General features: G+C 38.9%; 4 protein-coding genes across 4 annotated transcripts; 2 read left to right on the forward strand and 2 right to left on the reverse strand.

Annotated features, from left to right (window-relative positions):
• The first annotated feature begins 1,743 nt into the window (after positions 1 to 1,743).
• On the forward strand, positions 1,744 to 5,031 carry LOC101304539 (deSI-like protein At4g17486-like). Its single transcript, XM_004291846.1, has 5 exons — positions 1,744 to 1,807; positions 1,912 to 2,025; positions 3,203 to 3,457; positions 3,646 to 3,933; positions 4,444 to 5,031. Exons 3-5 carry the CDS (start codon positions 3,250 to 3,252, stop codon positions 4,686 to 4,688), a joined length of 741 nt encoding a protein of 246 aa, XP_004291894.1. The 5' UTR covers positions 1,744 to 1,807; positions 1,912 to 2,025; positions 3,203 to 3,249; the 3' UTR covers positions 4,689 to 5,031.
• Positions 5,032 to 7,237: 2,206 nt separating this feature from the next.
• Positions 7,238 to 8,898, forward strand: LOC101304835 (sucrose transport protein SUC2-like). The gene is made up of 3 exons (XM_004291847.1): positions 7,238 to 8,513; positions 8,597 to 8,640; positions 8,722 to 8,898. The coding sequence occupies exons 1-3, from the start codon at positions 7,238 to 7,240 to the stop codon at positions 8,896 to 8,898; spliced, it is 1,497 nt and encodes a 498-aa protein (XP_004291895.1).
• Positions 8,899 to 9,930: 1,032 nt separating this feature from the next.
• Positions 9,931 to 11,632, reverse strand: LOC101305137 (sucrose transport protein SUC2-like). Its single transcript, XM_004291848.1, has 3 exons — positions 10,363 to 11,632; positions 10,201 to 10,244; positions 9,931 to 10,107 (listed from the first exon to the last, which is right to left on the reverse strand). Exons 1-3 carry the CDS (start codon positions 11,630 to 11,632, stop codon positions 9,931 to 9,933), a joined length of 1,491 nt encoding a protein of 496 aa, XP_004291896.1.
• A 1,483-nt stretch (positions 11,633 to 13,115) lies between these two features.
• On the reverse strand, positions 13,116 to 16,238 carry LOC101305432 (lysophosphatidylcholine acyltransferase 1-like). The gene is made up of 8 exons (XM_004291849.1): positions 15,605 to 16,238; positions 15,406 to 15,522; positions 15,284 to 15,321; positions 15,092 to 15,156; positions 14,575 to 14,643; positions 14,070 to 14,203; positions 13,637 to 13,777; positions 13,116 to 13,504 (listed from the first exon to the last, which is right to left on the reverse strand). The coding sequence occupies exons 1-8, from the start codon at positions 16,109 to 16,111 to the stop codon at positions 13,397 to 13,399; spliced, it is 1,179 nt and encodes a 392-aa protein (XP_004291897.1). The 5' UTR covers positions 16,112 to 16,238; the 3' UTR covers positions 13,116 to 13,396.
• Between the last annotated feature and the right edge of the window lie 1,251 nt (positions 16,239 to 17,489).

Raw genomic sequence — 17,489 nt, forward strand, 5'->3', positions numbered from 1 at the left:
TTTTCCATCCACTAGAGACAAAGTATTTAGGAAAAGTCTACGACAGTACTTTCTCTTTACATGTGAATAGGTTTATCCTACAATACATCATCTTTTTTTCTTTTTTATAATATTTTGTGCTATCAATGTTCTATTCTACTTATTCTTTTCAGTGTTTTTTGAATGTTAATATTTTGTTGTAATTCAATTGTAATGCTTGGAACCCTCGATAACCTAAAATATTATCTCAAATATTATCTACTAACTCTTGATATTAGAACCACATGATCATATATTATTATATTAGCGTACATGAATTAAACTTGTAAACATCTAATGTCTCACTTTAGAATATGTGTTTTTGGTTTACATACTATGCGTGTTGTTAAGTTAATATAGTTTTTTTTTGTTACCTATGTTTATGTATTTCAATCAAATATTATGACAGTATGCATCGAAATTAGATAGATGAACACTCAACTTATAATCGGTGTCATTATGTGTTTGTCATTGCATCTTTATTTTTTGTTCATTTCCTGTAACTCTGTAAGTATTAAGAAATCTACATAAGTCATTCATATGAAATTTGTAGATTTCAGAAATCAGTGAAAGTCTGTGATTAAAAATCAATGGTTTTAAGAAATCAGTGAAAGTTTATGAACTTTTTAAAGAGTCTATAGACTTTTCAAAAAGTCAATCGATTAAAATAAGTCTGTATGAATTCAAATACAATACACCCCCTAAGTTTGTTTCGATACATACTCTGAAACATGATAAAAGTTCTTACGTCATTTACCTTAGAACTTTTAGCGCTTAGCTATAAGCTATCATCAGCACAAGATGTCCGTGGAGGCCTCAACTAATTACAGAAAGCGGTGGACATGAGAAGCTGTACCCCTCTGTATACGTAACATAAAAAAACTAAAAGCTGGCCATTTTGTTGCACTTCAATTATGGTATGAATTATCAAATGAAACATTTACATAGTCAATGCTCATGAGTCATGAGTCAACAAAAGAACAAGATTGTGATATTCATGAAGAGCTCTGTGCGGTAGAATTATGAACACTAGGTTTTGTCTAATGATTTGCTTAATCATTGTCCAGCTTCTTGTTACCTTAAGATATTCCTCCTTTCCTATCCTAATATATATATTTTTTTTGTTAGTATTAGAATTCATCTAACTATTTCCGAATTCCCACATATTTTTGCTATATATTAGTATCAGTTTTGTCATTTTACACGAGCAATTCCTCACATGTGTTTAGTTCTACTCCTTAAGTTTGTCTAGTGCTGTGGTTTCTTTTCTGGTTTATTCACAGAATAAGTAGTTCACAGATGTAAGAATAATTTATAAGCTCACCATAATATGTGTCAATGTTGATGTGACTCTTACATCAACTGTTTTCATCCTCATTCCGGTCAGTAAAATAATCAATCTAATTACATTGTTTTTAGGTTTAACCAAATGTCTACAATCAGATAATGACAAAACACCAACTTTCTTACTTCAGTGTCTGTTTCAGCAAGTATAGTCTAGGCAAGACCACCTCCTTTACCAAATCTGATACAATAATAATTTAACTGTCCTAATTTTCTTACTTTGTTGAATAAAAGGAGAAAGATGCACAAGGAGTAGAGTTGGAGTAAGTAGACACAGACAGTGATATATTCCCCTCTCACACTGTAAATAACAGTGGTGTCCCCTCTCTCTCTCTCACCCCAATAATGATAGTGATATTCCCTCTTGGCTTCTGAATTTTTCTCTAGATATTGTGAAGAGAGAGAGAGAGAGAGATGGGTTTCAAGTTGCAACTTTGAGTTTTGGGTTAGTCTTTTCATTTCTCTCTTGATTGGTTTTAGCTTTTTAAGTATTTTGTGGCCAGTTGGAAGTTGGAGCAATACAAGCAGCTCTTCTCTTTCTCATAGCAGTTGGTCATTTCTGGCACTCATAAAACACTTAAGGCCTGAAGCACAGAGCTCTCTCTCATTGCTGCTGCTGTTGGGTTTTGCTGGGCTTCAATGGCTTCTGTCTTTACTTAATCTGTGAGTCCCACTCTGAATCTTTGCGCCATTTTTCTCTTTTCTCTTTTATTGTTCGTTCAATGGCTTCTTTCATTTTCTGGGATTGATAATTCTTCGGGTCTGCTTGGCAAGAATTTTATGCAAAACGAAGCAATGAAAGTGTTACGCTTTGAAATGGCTGTAGCAAAGTTTCAAAATTTCAAGTTCCATTCTTTCTTGCAAGTTCATCTCAGCAACTAAGAGCAACTCTGTTATTTTCTTTTCAATGGTTTTGCTTCTTCTTTTTTCTGAATTTGTCTGCTTTTTCTTTGGCAAGATTAGTTGCCAGACTGATTGTTCTGATATGCTCTTGAATTTGTTACTTCTCATTTAATATTTATGGTGGGTGGTTAAAGAAAGCTAGATCTGGAATTCTGATGTAGATCTTTGAGTTCATAGCAATTAAACTGAGATCTGTACTGTAGTTACCCATCAAAATTGTTTCTTTCTGCTACTGTGGTTAATGCAGTGGTTGAAATTCACGTTTAGCTTTAATTTAAGGGTTGGAGTTTACTCTTTCCCATCAATATGTTTTTTTTTTTGGTGAGAAATGAATAATTCATTAATCCATCAATATGTTTAGACAGTCGGTTGGGAGGTTTCTTTTTCTTTTGTATTAACTTTTTTTGTGCCAACCATAATTAGCTGGACTTACGAATTCTTTTTTGTGGGTTGACTAATGCCTTCCCTCTGTCTTTGCTGAACTCACATGTATTTTCAGAGCCCTGTGTTAGCTCATGGTTTCTGAACTAGTCTGTAAGATATGCATAATTTCTTGATGAAATTCTCAAGCACATGAACAGTAATTATGATTTAACTCTTGCTAGTATTATGTCATGAAGGCTTAGAAACTCATTTGAACCCGTGTGCCACTTTTTACTCACCTTCTGTCGTCTAAATATTTCACCAGTGAACAAATTTTACCTCACAAAGTGTAAGAGTTATAAGTTTTGATCGAAAGTATTGCGTTCAGGGATTTTCGATGATTCTTTTGTTGTCTATTCCTGGTTGGATTGTGTTTAATGACCTTTATCCCAGTTTTATACAATGTATTACCTATACACCTCCGAGATGAAGAAGAATTAAATATTAGAAGCTTATTATATTAAATATTGATCTCATATATTTTGACAATTTGTGTTTTTATATATTTGTACAGACTAGAGGCAAGCATTGAGTGTTTTCTGGTCAGACTATCAACGAAACATGAAATTTGGATTAAAGAAAAGATGGAAATCCATTGTCCCACTTCAGTTGAAAAATAAATCAGCCAATCGCTTTTGCTTATTTCCCAAATCGAAGTCGGGTTTTGGTCCAGGCAAAGCACCTGTATATCTCAATGTATATGACCTGACAACCATGAATGGCTATGTCTATTGGGCAGGCTTTGGAATTTTTCACTCTGGTGTTGAAGGTAAAGTATTGTTCTCTTTAGTTTGCTAATGTATGTTCATTTGGCCGGTGCAATGTTTGTGCTTGTTCTTTAGAATTAAGATTGAGACACTAATGACTACATATGATCAATACATATTTAGCGCCTCCTTTTTCCGTTGCTTCATGTACATGAAGTTCAGTTTCTAATGGTCCACTTGCATTGTACAGTTCATGGTGTAGAATATGCATTTGGAGCACATGACTACCCTACCAGTGGTGTTTTTGAGGTTGAACCTCGGCAATGCCCAGGATTCAAGTTCAGGAAATCTATATTTATTGGGACCACAAGCTTGGACCCTATTCAGGTCAGGGAGTTTATGGAGCGCCAGTCATTGAGCTACAATGGTGATACATATCACCTGATTGTCAAGAATTGCAACCATTTCTGCAGAGATATCTGCTACAAGCTAACCGGGAAATCAATTCCAAAGTGGGTAAATCGACTGGCAAGAATAGGTATCATTTCCTCACCAAACTCTTTTCATGAATGAATTGAACACTATTTCATTGCGCAAGTATATCTACAAAGAAGTGAAAGAAGTATTACATACATGAACTTGTTGGATGACTTGATCATTGCTAGTTATGTAGTCCCTTATTTGTCGTGTTCATTTCTCCTTGGGCTCATTGCATTACTTTTTGAAACAGAGCCCTGTAGAACTTGGTATGTTATGTAGTCCCTTATTTGTCGTGTTCATTTCTCCTTGGGCTCATTGCATTACTTTTTGAAACAGAGCCCTGTAGAACTTGGTATGCTGCTGCAACTCTAGCCTAGACAGTATCTTCATTCTGCTCACTATGCTTTTTAGCTTGATTGGAATTTGAAATAATCATATGATAACGTATCTTCATGAAAACAAGTTTGAGTTCATGCACATGTTTCCTCACCTGGTAGTCAGAACAGTCCAACAAACATGTAACAGAGTGGGTATCCAAAAGCCTAAATAACTTCATTCCATGTTGTAGGTTCAATATGCAACTGCATACTTCCTGAAGCGCTAAAAATTTCTGCTGTACAACACGACCCTAACAACCAACCATATGATAGCGAGAAAAGGAGTTTGAGAAGTGCCTTCAGTTGCCTGTCTTCTATCTCAATGCGGCAAAAGCAATTGTCATCATCTTCATTGTTTCTACAGTCACCCTTGAAAGGCTGCTTGCCACCATGGGAATTAAGAAGGTCAAACAATGGGTCCTTGAAGGAAAGGTGAGAAAGTGTTTGCAGGATTGCTGTTGGATGTCCAACCTCCATATGACCTTGTGATGAGAGGATTTGTTGCTACATTTTTATGACCTTGGCACTTGGGGAAGGCTGCCATCACTCAGATTGTCTTAGTTATCCCAGGTTTGCGGAGTCATGTTTATGATTGTTGTAACTATAGTTTGCAGCTAGCAAATGTAAGAGAAATTGCTAATCAGCTTCTCATATTTTTTCGTATGCCACTCTTTGTCTTGCAAAGGTTCAGAGGTATGCTCCGGTCACCTCAGGTGTAAATTGTCTGTTAACGTTGCTAGTATATTAGTCTCGACAAATGAATCATCTCTTATTCCCAGATGAAGACTTCTATGGTGGACCGAGTTAATTTTTAGGCCATTTTACCAATTATATGGTTAAGAATGAAAAAAATATATTTCATCGTTTGCTAATGATATTGGGAATAAAAATTCTCCGGCAAGGAAAGCAAGCATTCAAGATTCAACAACTAACAAAATAGATTTTATCATCCTCAAAACCTCTACGAGGACAACTATATTCATGTACGGCTCAACAATTACAACAATGAGAGAACTTCTATTGCAGATATTCTCCATCTATATTATTTCACCAATTGGTATCAAGCCAAAAGCACAGTAACAAGCATCCTAGCCTAATCCTTGCTCTACAAAATGCTTGTGCAGACACTCAGCTTCGGAATAAACCATTGCAGAATGCTCGGCATGCAACGGCGAATTCCGTTTCACCATTTCGGGGGAAACGAAGTCCGTTGCAACTTTGATGCATGACCTCGATGATTTATTGAAAAAAGAGGTCATCCATTATGCCTTTCTGCGAATGGTACAATAACTTGATAAACGTATTTATACAAAGAGATGACTGCTGAACAAGGATAGATATATAACCACATAAGAAAGCACTATAGTTGTATCAGCCTCCATGACGGAGGCTAGAGCAAAGAAATAGAGGAGAGATTAAACGAAACCAGGGGAGGTTTAGGCGAAGGAAGTTCGAAAGCTCAAACGAGGACGAGGAGGTTGCGGAGGATGACTGCTTTGATTGATTTCTGGGGGGTTTTTATATGCTGCTGTGGGGGTCTGCTGCGGTTTGGATTCCACTCTTTGGTTTAGGCGGCTTTGTTAATCCTGTATAGTCCTTCTGGTTTGAAATTGACATTTGTTTAGTCTTTGTGGTTTTATTTTAATCTGAATAGTCTTTAAAGTCACGATTTTTCATCCAAATAGTTCTTCCGTCAATTTTCTCAGTTAAATTGCTGACGTGGCCTTTAACTGAGAAAATTGTCGGAATGACTATTTTGATGAAAAATTGTGAATATAAGGACTATTCAAATTAAAATAAAATCATAAAGACTATTTGGATGAAAAATCGTGACTTTAAAGACTACTCAGACTAAAATAAAACCATAAAGACTAAACAGATGTCGACTTCAAACCACAAGTACTATACAGTATTTTACCTTTTTAGAATTTGAAACAATAATCGATATTGTGGGATTAACTTGCGTTTTGAGAATCGCTATAAGAGATGTTTATTGCTAAGTTTTTGGGATCTTAAGACATTAAGCACTAAATTAGGACTAAAACAGAATCTTGTAATTGAGGTTCACGAGGATCATACAAACCCACAAAAAGCCTTGTGTGCCAAGGCCCCCACTAGTTTAACTTAGTGTAATGTATACGTACTACCTTTGTATTTACTTTTATTGACATCACTTTCTAATTGTAGATAATTCATCTCTACAATGTAGAAACAACTATTAGAAACAGAAAAATGCTTCAATTTCTCGTTAATGTAGATAATAAAGGATTTAAGGATGAGACATATAATCCGTTTAGCCAAAAAGTTATATGACACTATCTGACCGTCTTAGTCCTGTTAATTGTTTGGTTTTTTTATTTATTATTTATTTAAATTTTTGAATTTTATTGTGTTTGTAAAATAAAGAAAAAACAAGCAGCAAATTTAAAATAATAAAAAATCTTGGCAAACCATAAACTGGCCCTGAATTCTCCGAAATGGCAATCAGGCGCAAAGAATTCTATCCAAGAAACAAACAAGGGCTGGAATTACTCATTTTTCTGATTTACTTTACCAGTATTTTCAACTGTATTAGGTGAGACAACGTTAATTTCCCCTATCAAAATTTCACTGTTTTGGAAGTTCCATTATGGTTGTCAAACCAATGCCTCCAGCACATTACAATCTAATATACGTACCCCTTCATCCCAAACTAAAAGATCTTGGAAAGATCTTCGAATTCGTTGAAACGATACTTATTACGATACTTTAGAGGAAACTGAATTTGTTGTAATGACTCGTTAGTTAATCACGAATATGGAGAAATCTGGATATGGCTGAGCTACAATTCCATCAGAATAAATACCCCCTGTCCTAGCTAGCATCCTCCATCATCAATCATCAATCATCAATCATTATTGTAAACAAAAACATTAACAATTTGTCATAGTCATCTATCTATATATCCCTTTCCAAATTTTCTGATCAACTTATATCTCATAAACTATGGTAGAAGTTGAAAACATGGTCAGCTCTCCGGAGCCCTCGAGCCCGATATCAAAGATAATCATGGTAGCCTCCATCGCGGCCGGAATACAATTCGGCTGGGCGCTTCAGCTGTCGTTGCTAACTCCCTACGTCCAGCAACTAGGGGTCCCACACAAGTGGGCCGCTGTCGTCTGGCTCTGCGGCCCTATCTCCGGCTTACTGGTGCAACCCATCGTCGGCTACTACAGCGACCGTAACACCTCTCGTTTCGGACGCCGTCGCCCTTTCATTGCCGCCGGGGCAGGCCTTGTCGCCATCGCCGTTTTCATGATCGGTTACGCGGCCGACATAGGCGTCCGCGTCGGCGACTCGTGGGAGAAATCCACGAAGCCAAGAGCTGTGGCTGTATTTGTTGTAGGGTTTTGGATTCTAGATGTGGCAAATAACATGCTTCAAGGCCCATGCAGGGCTTTTTTGGCAGACATATCAGGCTCCGATATGAAGAAAATGAGAACGGCAAATGCTCTCTTCTCATTCTTCATGGCCGTCGGCAACGTCCTCGGCTATGCGGCTGGATCGTTAAAAAGTCTTTACAAGATCTTTCCCTTCACTACGACAAAAGCATGCGACGTTTACTGCGCCAACCTCAAGAGCTGCTTCTTCATATCGATTTGTTTGCTTCTGGTCCTCACTATCTTGGCCCTAACTGCTGTGAAGGAAAAACCTTACGACAAAAATGCTATGGGAACAGGAGCAGCAGGAGGAGCGATGTTGGGTGAGATTTTTCGTTCTTTTCAACAGTTGAAGAAGCCGATGTGGATCCTTCTTCTGGTAACTTGCTTGAACTGGGTGGCGTGGTTTGGGTTCTTATTGTTTGATACTGACTGGATGGGCAAGGAAGTTTACGGTGGCATCGTCGGCAAGGGACGTCTTTATGAGATGGGAGTCCGGGCCGGATCGCTTGGTTTAATGCTCAATGCTTTCGTTTTAGGTGCAATGTCACTTGCAATTGTTTACTTCTCTAAAGGGGTTAATGGACCGAAAAGGATTTGGGGGGTAGCTAACTTTTTCCTAGCCATCTGCCTCCTGATGACGATAGTGGTGACCAAAATGGCCGAGAACTATCGACATGCCAACCCCACAGTTGGAGGAGCTGAGCCGCTGCCACCACCGGCTGGAGTTAAAGCCGGTGCGTTGCTGATATTCGCCGCGTTGGGGATCCCGCAGGCTGTCACCTTCAGCATTCCGTTTGCAATGGCATCCATCTTTTGCAGCAATTCCGGTGCCGGACAAGGTATATTCTTTCTTCTATCTGATTGTTATTTAATTTCAAAATTAATTACGTAACATTAACATGTACCAATTTGGCTCTCACAGGGCTTTCTTTGGGTGTATTGAATATAGCCATCGTTGTACCACAGGTAAAATAACATATTTCATATCTAATTGTAGCGGAAGTAATTGATTGATTTATGAATTAACGAATGAGTTAATATTTTCAGATGTTTGTATCGGTTATAAGTGGACCGCTGGATGGTTCTTTTGGTGGAGGGAACTTACCGGCTTTTGTCCTCGGAGCCGTTGCAGCAGTAATTAGTGGAATCCTTGCTTTGGTTGTTCTGCCATCCCCTCCGCCAGATCATGCTACTCCAACTGTTATACCAGCTGGGATTCATTAGTCATTCTCTCGTTAATTATTCTTTTTTTTTTCTTTTTTCTTTTGTGGAGCTCGATCATACTCCTAGCTAGCTAGAACAACTGTGTTCTCACAAATTGCTTATGAGTCTGTAATGAATGTTGTTTAGCTGAGGGATGCTCCAGCTATTATAATGGATGCACTCAGATTTGATTGTAACCATCGTACTTAATCAATACAACTCTTCTGTTACTCCAAAGAAAGAGAACCTAGCAATTGTCATAGAGAGTAGAGATCGATAAGTAACTTTATTCAGTACTAATATAGGATACAATATACTAAGAAAATTATATAGACAATTTTGTCATTCGTGCTCAATACAATCGTAATATTCTATACTGATATCAAAGGTACGTAAGGAGAAAACTTCATTTTGAATTTTGTTATAGTCAGGGCCGGATTAAGTCTTTATTAATTAGTGTATATGAATGTTCTATGAAGTTTCATAGGTCTTTCTTGTACCACAATTACGTGTTTAGATAAGTAAATTTTAAGTACATAATATTATTGTAGAATGCAAGATCAGGTTTTCAAATAGAGCGCTTAATTGCAAGCGTATCAGATACATTATTAGTATGACTTACTTCAATTTTAGGTTAATCCGGCATTTTTTTTCTTTTTACAAGTTTGGTAGGCTATATCCGATTGGTTGTTGATCTAACGAAATTGATTTGATCCTATATCAAAGAAGAAAAACTATATTAATGTTCAACAAGCAGTATTAAGATGACACGCCGCAATTATTCAACTAAGATAACAAAAGAGCCATCTCTTCTGTCAAAATTTGAAGAAAAAAAAATTCATATTTCACATTTGGAGTGTACATGAAAGATTATTTTTAAAAACAATCCAGTACAGCTAGTACAAAATACCACAAGAATCAATAAGGCACCGAACACAGTGAGTGGCACTTAAGAAAGAGAACCCGACCGTGTCGAATAATTAGATGCCTCGCTTGTTTAGGTTATGCGATAGAGTTCAAAACAAAGACCAAGGAATAAAGAAACAAAATGGATTAATGGAAGCCAGCAGCCACAACAGTTTCAGTTTCACGATCAGGTGGAGGAGATGGTAGAAGAGTCAAGGCCAATACTCCACTTACTACAGCAGCAATGGCTCCCAGAACAAACGCCGGTAAGTTACCTCCTCCGAAAGCAGAATCAAGTGGTCCACTTACTAGAGAAACAAACATCTGCAAATTCATTCATTAAGAAATCGATTAGCGTTGCTACAATTTTGATATATAGGGTACAATATATCAAATATGTTTATGTTTAGCACTCACCTGTGGTACGACAATTGATATATTCAAGACTCCCAAAGAAAGCCCTACGAAAATCCAAAATTGATATGGTTAATGCGGTGTAAATAAGTTAATCCAAATTAAGTTCACCTAATTTCAGAAGGAAAAAATGGAAAATAAAAAAGCAAAGACAATTGAGTTTACCTTGTCCTGCACCAGAGTTGCTGCAAAATATGGAGGCCATGGCAAAGGGAATGCTGAAGGTCACCGCTTGTGGTATCCCCAAAATCGCAAATATAAGCAATGCGCCGGCCTTGATACCAGCAGGGGGAGGCGGAGGCTCAGCTCCGGCAACGACGTGAGAGGCATGTCGATGCTTCTCTGCCAACTTTGTCACCAATATGGTCATCAGCAGGCAAAGGGCTAACAAAAAATTGACCACACCCCAGAGTTGTCTAGCGCTGTTAACCCCACGGGCCAAGTAGACAATTCCAAGAGACATGACTCCCAAAACGACAGCGTTCAGCATGAGCCCAAGTGAACCAGCCCTAACTCCCATGTCGTACAGACGCCCTTTCCCGACCGCACCTCCGTACACCTCTTTCCCCATCCAATCCGTGTCGAATAGTAAGAATCCGAACCACGCAATCCAGTTCAAGCATGTTACCAAAAGCAGGATCCACATCGGCTTCTTCAACTCCTTAAAAGCGCCTATAATTTCTCCGACGAACCTCACTCCTCCCTCGCCTTTCTCGTCATCACGACTAGGCATCGTTTTCTCACGTACAGACACCATAACCATCACGGTGAGTACCGCAAGCAGAGCAATGGATATGAAGAAACAGCTTTTAAGATTGGCACAGTACATATCACAGGCTTTGGTAACAGTGAAAGGAAACACCTTGTGTAGATTCTTCAAAGATCCGGCAGCATATCCAAGCACGTTTCCGACAGCCATGAAGAACGAGTACAGTGCGTTGGCTGTCCTCATCTTCTTGGTATCGGAACCGGAGATGTCGGCCAAAAGAGCGCGACAGGGGCCTTGTAACATATTGTTAGCCACGTCCAAGATCCAAAACCCTACCACAAACACAAGCACGGCTCTCGGCTTCGTCGATTTATGCAACGAGTCGCCGGACCGGACACCTATGTCGGCGGCGTATCCAATGAGGAAGACGGCGATGGCGACAAGCGCGGCACCAGCGGCTATGAACGGCCGGCGGCGACCAAAGCGAGATCTGCAGCGGTCGCTATAGTAACCGACGATGGGTTGCACCAGCAAACCTGAGATGGGCCCGCACAGCCAGACAACGGCGGCCCATTTGTGTGGAACCCCTAGTTGTTGGACGTAGGGTGTTAGCAAGGACAGCTGCAACGCCCAACCGAATTGCACTCCGGCAGCGATGGAGGCCACCAGTGTTATCTTACTTATCGAGCTTGACTTCTCCGGCGAGTTCGCGGCCTCAACCTCCATTTTCACGGAGCAAATATGACTTGGGTACGTAGAATGATTAGAAAACTATGGGATGGATATAAGTTGGTGCAGAGCTCAGGTCGGTAGGTTTACAATGAAGAGCTCAGGTTGGTGGGATGGAAAGGTTTGGCAAATATTTTCAGGTCTGAGGTTTTAGATGGCAAGATCGACGGGTATATATCGGTGCATTAACATGATCCATTTCCTGATTTCCCCCTATTCGTATTTATGAGTCAATATTCTGTGAAATTCACTTCCCCAAAATATCGTTTTCCCATAATAGCCGATAATGAAAGGGGACGAATACCAAGATATTCAAATTTCGGATTAGATGGGAATTTTGCTATGTGTGTTTGACACAAAAATAATGGAACTTCTATAAACGTAATGAACCCACCTAATCCGATATTACAGGTTCAGAATACTCTGTCTTTATTTCAATCTTCTTTTGGATGAATGGATATTTGATTTGGATCAGAAAAGGAAATTCCAGCCAATTTTTCACTTTCTTGGGTAATAATCTGTGTGCTTTCACTGCCGAGTTATTATACAGGCGGTCAAAAATATTAATAATTGTCTATCCTCAGATTGTGTATCCATGGATAAGACTGTCATAATTCTCAGTCGTTTCATTGAACCTTGATTCTACATTAACTTCGATGACAGTAACTTTCTTTGAATCGGATCAGGATATAACTACGGGGATTAAATAGTTAAACTGATGGCACTTCAAAACCGGCAATGATAGGGAGGTCATGACAATCTTTAGTCTGAAAAATACCTATTCCGTAACACAAGAGTGAGGATCAAGTTTTCCGAAAGAAAGATGTGGATGTAAGCACAAAGAGAGAACCAAGTTTCCATAAAGAAAAAAGTACAATGGATCTTCCCAAATCCCATGATTTACTCATTTGATTATCTTAATCTAATTATTATGAATTTCTGAAAATCTCTAGTATTAATTCTCCTCTGAATGAAAATAAATTACACTCATCCTTTCCCGTCAACTAAGCCTAATTAGTTTTCTATTCGGAAGCATAAACAAAAACAAGAGAGCATCAATCTAATCTTGGCAAGCTGATCCACCATTGCAATTTTCCGAAACCACAAAGACCTCAGAGCCTATAATTTAAGGAACTAGTTGGCTGTAACAAATCAAAACCTAATCTGCATATCAGTACAATGTATACCAGCCCGATAATTAGTGGGTTAAACTACCCCTATTCATCCAATAAACTGATGGAGAAGACATACAACAATCACAAACGCCCAGCCCACTTCAACTCCTCAGCAACGCATCAGTAGATACAGGTTCTGACAACAGATACTACTTTCTACAATCCATGTGTAATTTAATTTTCCCTATAACGAATTATATCATAGAATGAATATAATTACAGATGGCGAATCCGAATTAGCTTTGGCAAAACAAACCTGCAGGAACATGAAAGAGATGCTTCAGATCAACAGGTGCAAAGTTTCTGGAAATGGGCTACAAATGCATTGAACAAAGTAATGACTCAGACACCAGGCCAACACCATATTCAGTATACTCAGATAGGATACGTCAGTTCCCATAGGTATGGGATTACAAGTTGATAATGGCACACCATAGGCTTTCTTTCAGTAATGGCACATCATTACAAGTTAATAATGATTTTTGCCACCCCTTACTGTGGCTGTGCAATTATGAACAAATACCGACAAAAACTAAGAAACTCAACTGCCACTAGATATCATTTGGGAGCGAGGCCATGAAATTTATCAATCGTCTTTCTGATGCAAAACACTAGGATGGCTATTATTACCATTAAGCGCAGCATGATATACACGCTTCTCAGCAAGCCCGATATCTGCCAGAGTCATGCCACCCTGTATAAGAAGAACACAAACATAGATGTAACCAGCAATCTAGACATACAATGGCATCATATTATTCTTCAATATCAAGCTAATCAATTTAGTCACATGCTATCCTCAGAATATAATCTTAAGAGCTAATACCTCACTGGCCATCAGTCTTCTGACATTATCAGCGTAGAGTTTTGGGTCATCCTTTTCTTCTTGTGAAGGGTAATAAACAGGTAACCTTGTGACCTCTATGTGATTTACAAATTGACAGAGAAGATATATCACATGTCTCACCTGAAAATAAAAGTAAATGAGTGACTAAAAGTAGCATTCCAGAATGCTGCAAAAGAAAAGATATACACATAACTACAATTATACAATCCATCACTCTTTGTCAATAGCACCACTGACAGCAAATTCTGCTTCAAACCAGTGATTCATTAAACCACTCAAATAACAAATAAGTATACTACAGGATCCCTCAAGATTTAATGGACAAGGAAGTGGTTAGAGGGTAATGTGAGATGCATTCAGCAACTTCTCCAAAACCAAAAGGTCCTAATACTTTGCATATTAAGAAACTCACCCCAGATATCGAGTCCCAGGCAGGACTAAATCTCTGGTAAGGATATCTAAGAATCACTGGAAGCACTGGAGCTTTAGCCAAAAATGCGCCCGTCTTGAATGGCAGAAGGAAGTCCCCATTTGTAGTAGTACCTTCTGTACAAAGATGAAATATAAAATAAGCAATGGTTAGCAGTCGATAAGCATTAACTATATGCAGGCCAACAATATGCAATTTCGCAAACAAATGAATTACACAGACTGATATTCCAATTAAGTTACAAGAACAGGAGAAATAGACCAGCATGCAAAGATCTTATCTGAAGTCTAGAAGTCGAAACATACAAGTTGTCATATGAAGAAATTAGATTTCTTGCACAATGAAATTAAAGATGCTTATTATTTTTTTTGGAATTAAAATTAAAGATACTAATAAGCATTAGATTGAGGACAGTATAGTTGTGACAGCAAAATGTCGAATTCATGGAGGAAGGATTATTGGTAAAAAGAAGTTTCAAGAAAATAACCTGGGAAAAGCATAATTTGTGGTGCAGATTTATTCTGATGTGCTTCTTGAACTCTATCTGTCACAACACCTACAAGCCACAGAGCGGATTAAGACATGGAAAATACAGACTATACACTGGTGAATGATAACGCCTATGTTGAGCATAAAACTTCCAACCAAAATCGTGGGATAACCAGTAGCACCAGATAACAAGATCAGGTGCATCCAACTAGCATGGACATTAAACAAACAAGGATACATGCATAGATAGAGAACCACATGGGCAATATATGGGAAATGTGCATGAAATCTTTCTTCAGAGTTTGGCAGTTTGTTTCAGCCTGAATTAACATATCACTATATCCCCAATTTGGCATGTCTTGTACAAGTTATATATCCTGGACTTCGCATCAGGCATATCTTCCAGTAAGAACTATTATTTTGTTTGCAACACTACATTATATTCTGTGATAATAATCATCACTGAGGTTCACTACATAATAAAATTTTCACAACAAATGCAAAGAACACAGTACCTGCAACACCCTTGAAGTCGGATGATTTTGACTCCCGCTGAACATAGACACAACCGAGGCACTTGCTGTCAAAAATATGGATTGAAATTGAACAACCTTCCCTCCCATAATAAACAATACCATAAGATAAATGCTATATACAACACATGTTCCGCTATCGAAAAGGACTAAGCCGTAACAAATTTAACACACCTGATGAGGCCAACTAGAGGAAGTTTCGCCACCGATCTCTGGACCAATGACAATATCAGAAGTCAATTTAACAATCTTCAACTCAAATTTTGATACAGCGCTGTGATAAAATAGTAACACACCTTGGCAACAAAGCTTGGAAAGGACGAGGACATGTGATACAAGATATCCAAATACGATACATGGTTAGATATAATAGCCCCAGGCTTCTCAGCCTCCTCTGCACTCTCCTCTTTCCCCTAATAAACCGAAATCAACAAAACAAATCTCAGTAAACAGCAAGCGAATAATTCCGAAAACACAGAGAGAGTGTGATACTACCTCAGGCTTGGATTGTTGAGCAGCATCAGGTATCCTATAGGTTTCGCTGATCCAATAAAACCCTAGCACAGAGAGCATGACTCTGGACAAGGATCGGCCGCACCAGACAATCACGGCTCTTCTCCAGCCTCCCATGTGCGCATAGTCCTCCTGCTCGTCCTCGTCTCGATTCGGCGACAATCCGAGCGTGCAAATCCTGCAAATCAAGTAGTAGAAGAGGAGGAGCGTCATGCTGAGGACGACGCGTATGGGGACGAGAGTGACGAGAGCAACGCCGAGGAGGAGCTTCTCCTTGAGCGGCAAGTCGCCGCGTCCCATGGTGCCGTAGGCGTCGCTGCGGACGTAGGCGGCGCATTTCTTCTCGAGCTCCTGGAGCTCCTCGGCGGAGACCGACGGGGCCGGGTCGGGTTTGAGGAGCGGGCGGTCGTCCTTGGCCGACGATCCGCCGCCGTGGGAGGCGGGCTTGGATGCCGGTTGGGAATTGAGGTCTTTGAGTTCCGACTCCATGTCTTGATTTGGGGGAAGGAAGTGTGGTGATACTAATGGGCCATCGAAACGCAGCGTTTTGGGGAGAGAGTAGATCTGAGGTGCTGCGGCGTCGTTTTGTTAAGGAAGTGGATTACTTGCTGGAGAGGAGTTCATATTGGAATGCAAGATTGAATCGAATCGATTTGAGATGCAGCAGCGTATAGAGTACAGAATATCGACGATTCTGGGAGCTGCTAACATATCCGCGTGTCACCATCGACGATTACAGAATAGATGATGATCAACGGCCGGAATTTCACAGCGCAACAAAAATAAACGATATTGATTTTGGACTTGGTTGTCTCTGATACCGACCTGTCCTCGGGTTTTCTTTTTTGTTATGTTGGGTGAATTTTCCTGATAGTTCACCGCCTCATATGAAGTTTACCTTTTCTACCCTCTACATGGCGGGTAGTGGCATATATATATTTTAATTATTTTTTGAGAATGAAGAATTGCGTTTATACGCAATTTAGGTACAATGATGAGAAAATTCGACACAAAATGTACGTACTATTTTGAATTGATCGGATGATACTAGATGTACTAATTTCGAAGATCTTTTCCTCGAGTTTCACTTTCGAGTTCCACGTCATAACGGCAAAACAGGTTTTAGGAGGTATTATTCTGATATTTTCAAAATTGTGAGATACTGAATTTACTAATCGACGAAATGAAGTTACAAAATGCCGTATACTGTTTGCATTCTTTTTCCCCTATTTTTAGACAAAGCCTGTAACATATTCTCATTCATAATCAACAGAGGTTACAGGACAATCACACTGTATAAGTTAGAATCCCTTCTTGATCTGAAAAAAAAATCCTTCCTTCAGCTAGAGGAGGAAATCACTGGTATGCTATCGAAAATAGATGAAAAATAAACCACTCTTAACTCTATCAATTGAAGAAACATAACCAACTTATCTGCTGTCACATAATCAATAAACTCATAATTTTCTGCTAATGCTGACCTCAAAACAACATGTTGCATTTTCTTTTGCTCTATTGACATGACTCTATCAAAAGTTCATGTATATGAGCAGACATGGTAAGCTCAGAAGCAGATTTTGCCTCTCCATAATACCTTTCCCCTATATTCCAGTGATACCATATAGAAGAAGAGTACTGTTGCTTCCCGTTTTGACCATAATATGCAGAGTTTTATGCTTCAGTCTGCTATTACACAATTACAGAGGAATGCATATTGTGTTTCCCCATACAGTTAGTAGCACACACATTTCTGCAATTATTGACAGCAAAGAGAACATCAAAGCATATGTCTATGCAGAATAAACAAACAAGTTCAAAAAGAGAATCAAATGTTGGTCTATCTAAAGATATGAAAACTATCAATGTC

Source organism: Fragaria vesca, linkage group LG2 (assembly GCF_000184155.1).
Source record: "Fragaria vesca subsp. vesca linkage group LG2, FraVesHawaii_1.0, whole genome shotgun sequence".
Classification (NCBI taxonomy): Eukaryota; Viridiplantae; Streptophyta; class Magnoliopsida; order Rosales; family Rosaceae; genus Fragaria; species Fragaria vesca.

Coding starts and splice junctions, on each gene's coding strand:
- LOC101304835 (XM_004291847.1), top strand. CDS start 7,238: ATGGTAGAAGTTGAAAACATGGTCAGCTCTCCGGAGCCCTCGAGCCCG. Junction 8,514..8,596: donor CAATTCCGGTGCCGGACAAG/GTATATTCTTTC, acceptor TGGCTCTCACAG/GGCTTTCTTTGGGTGTATTG. Junction 8,641..8,721: donor TAGCCATCGTTGTACCACAG/GTAAAATAACAT, acceptor TAATATTTTCAG/ATGTTTGTATCGGTTATAAG.
- LOC101304539 (XM_004291846.1), top strand. CDS start 3,250: ATGAAATTTGGATTAAAGAAAAGATGGAAATCCATTGTCCCACTTCAG. Junction 3,458..3,645: donor TTTTCACTCTGGTGTTGAAG/GTAAAGTATTGT, acceptor TGCATTGTACAG/TTCATGGTGTAGAATATGCA. Junction 3,934..4,443: donor AAATCGACTGGCAAGAATAG/GTATCATTTCCT, acceptor TCCATGTTGTAG/GTTCAATATGCAACTGCATA.
- LOC101305137 (XM_004291848.1), bottom strand. CDS start 11,632: ATGGAGGTTGAGGCCGCGAACTCGCCGGAGAAGTCAAGCTCGATAAGT. Junction 10,245..10,362: donor CAACTCTGGTGCAGGACAAG/GTAAACTCAATT, acceptor GGATTTTCGTAG/GGCTTTCTTTGGGAGTCTTG. Junction 10,108..10,200: donor TATCAATTGTCGTACCACAG/GTGAGTGCTAAA, acceptor ATGAATTTGCAG/ATGTTTGTTTCTCTAGTAAG.
- LOC101305432 (XM_004291849.1), bottom strand. CDS start 16,111: ATGGAGTCGGAACTCAAAGACCTCAATTCCCAACCGGCATCCAAGCCC. Junction 15,157..15,283: donor CCTCTAGTTGGCCTCATCAG/GTGTGTTAAATT, acceptor TATTTTTGACAG/CAAGTGCCTCGGTTGTGTCT. Junction 13,505..13,636: donor GAAGACTGATGGCCAGTGAG/GTATTAGCTCTT, acceptor CTTCTTATACAG/GGTGGCATGACTCTGGCAGA.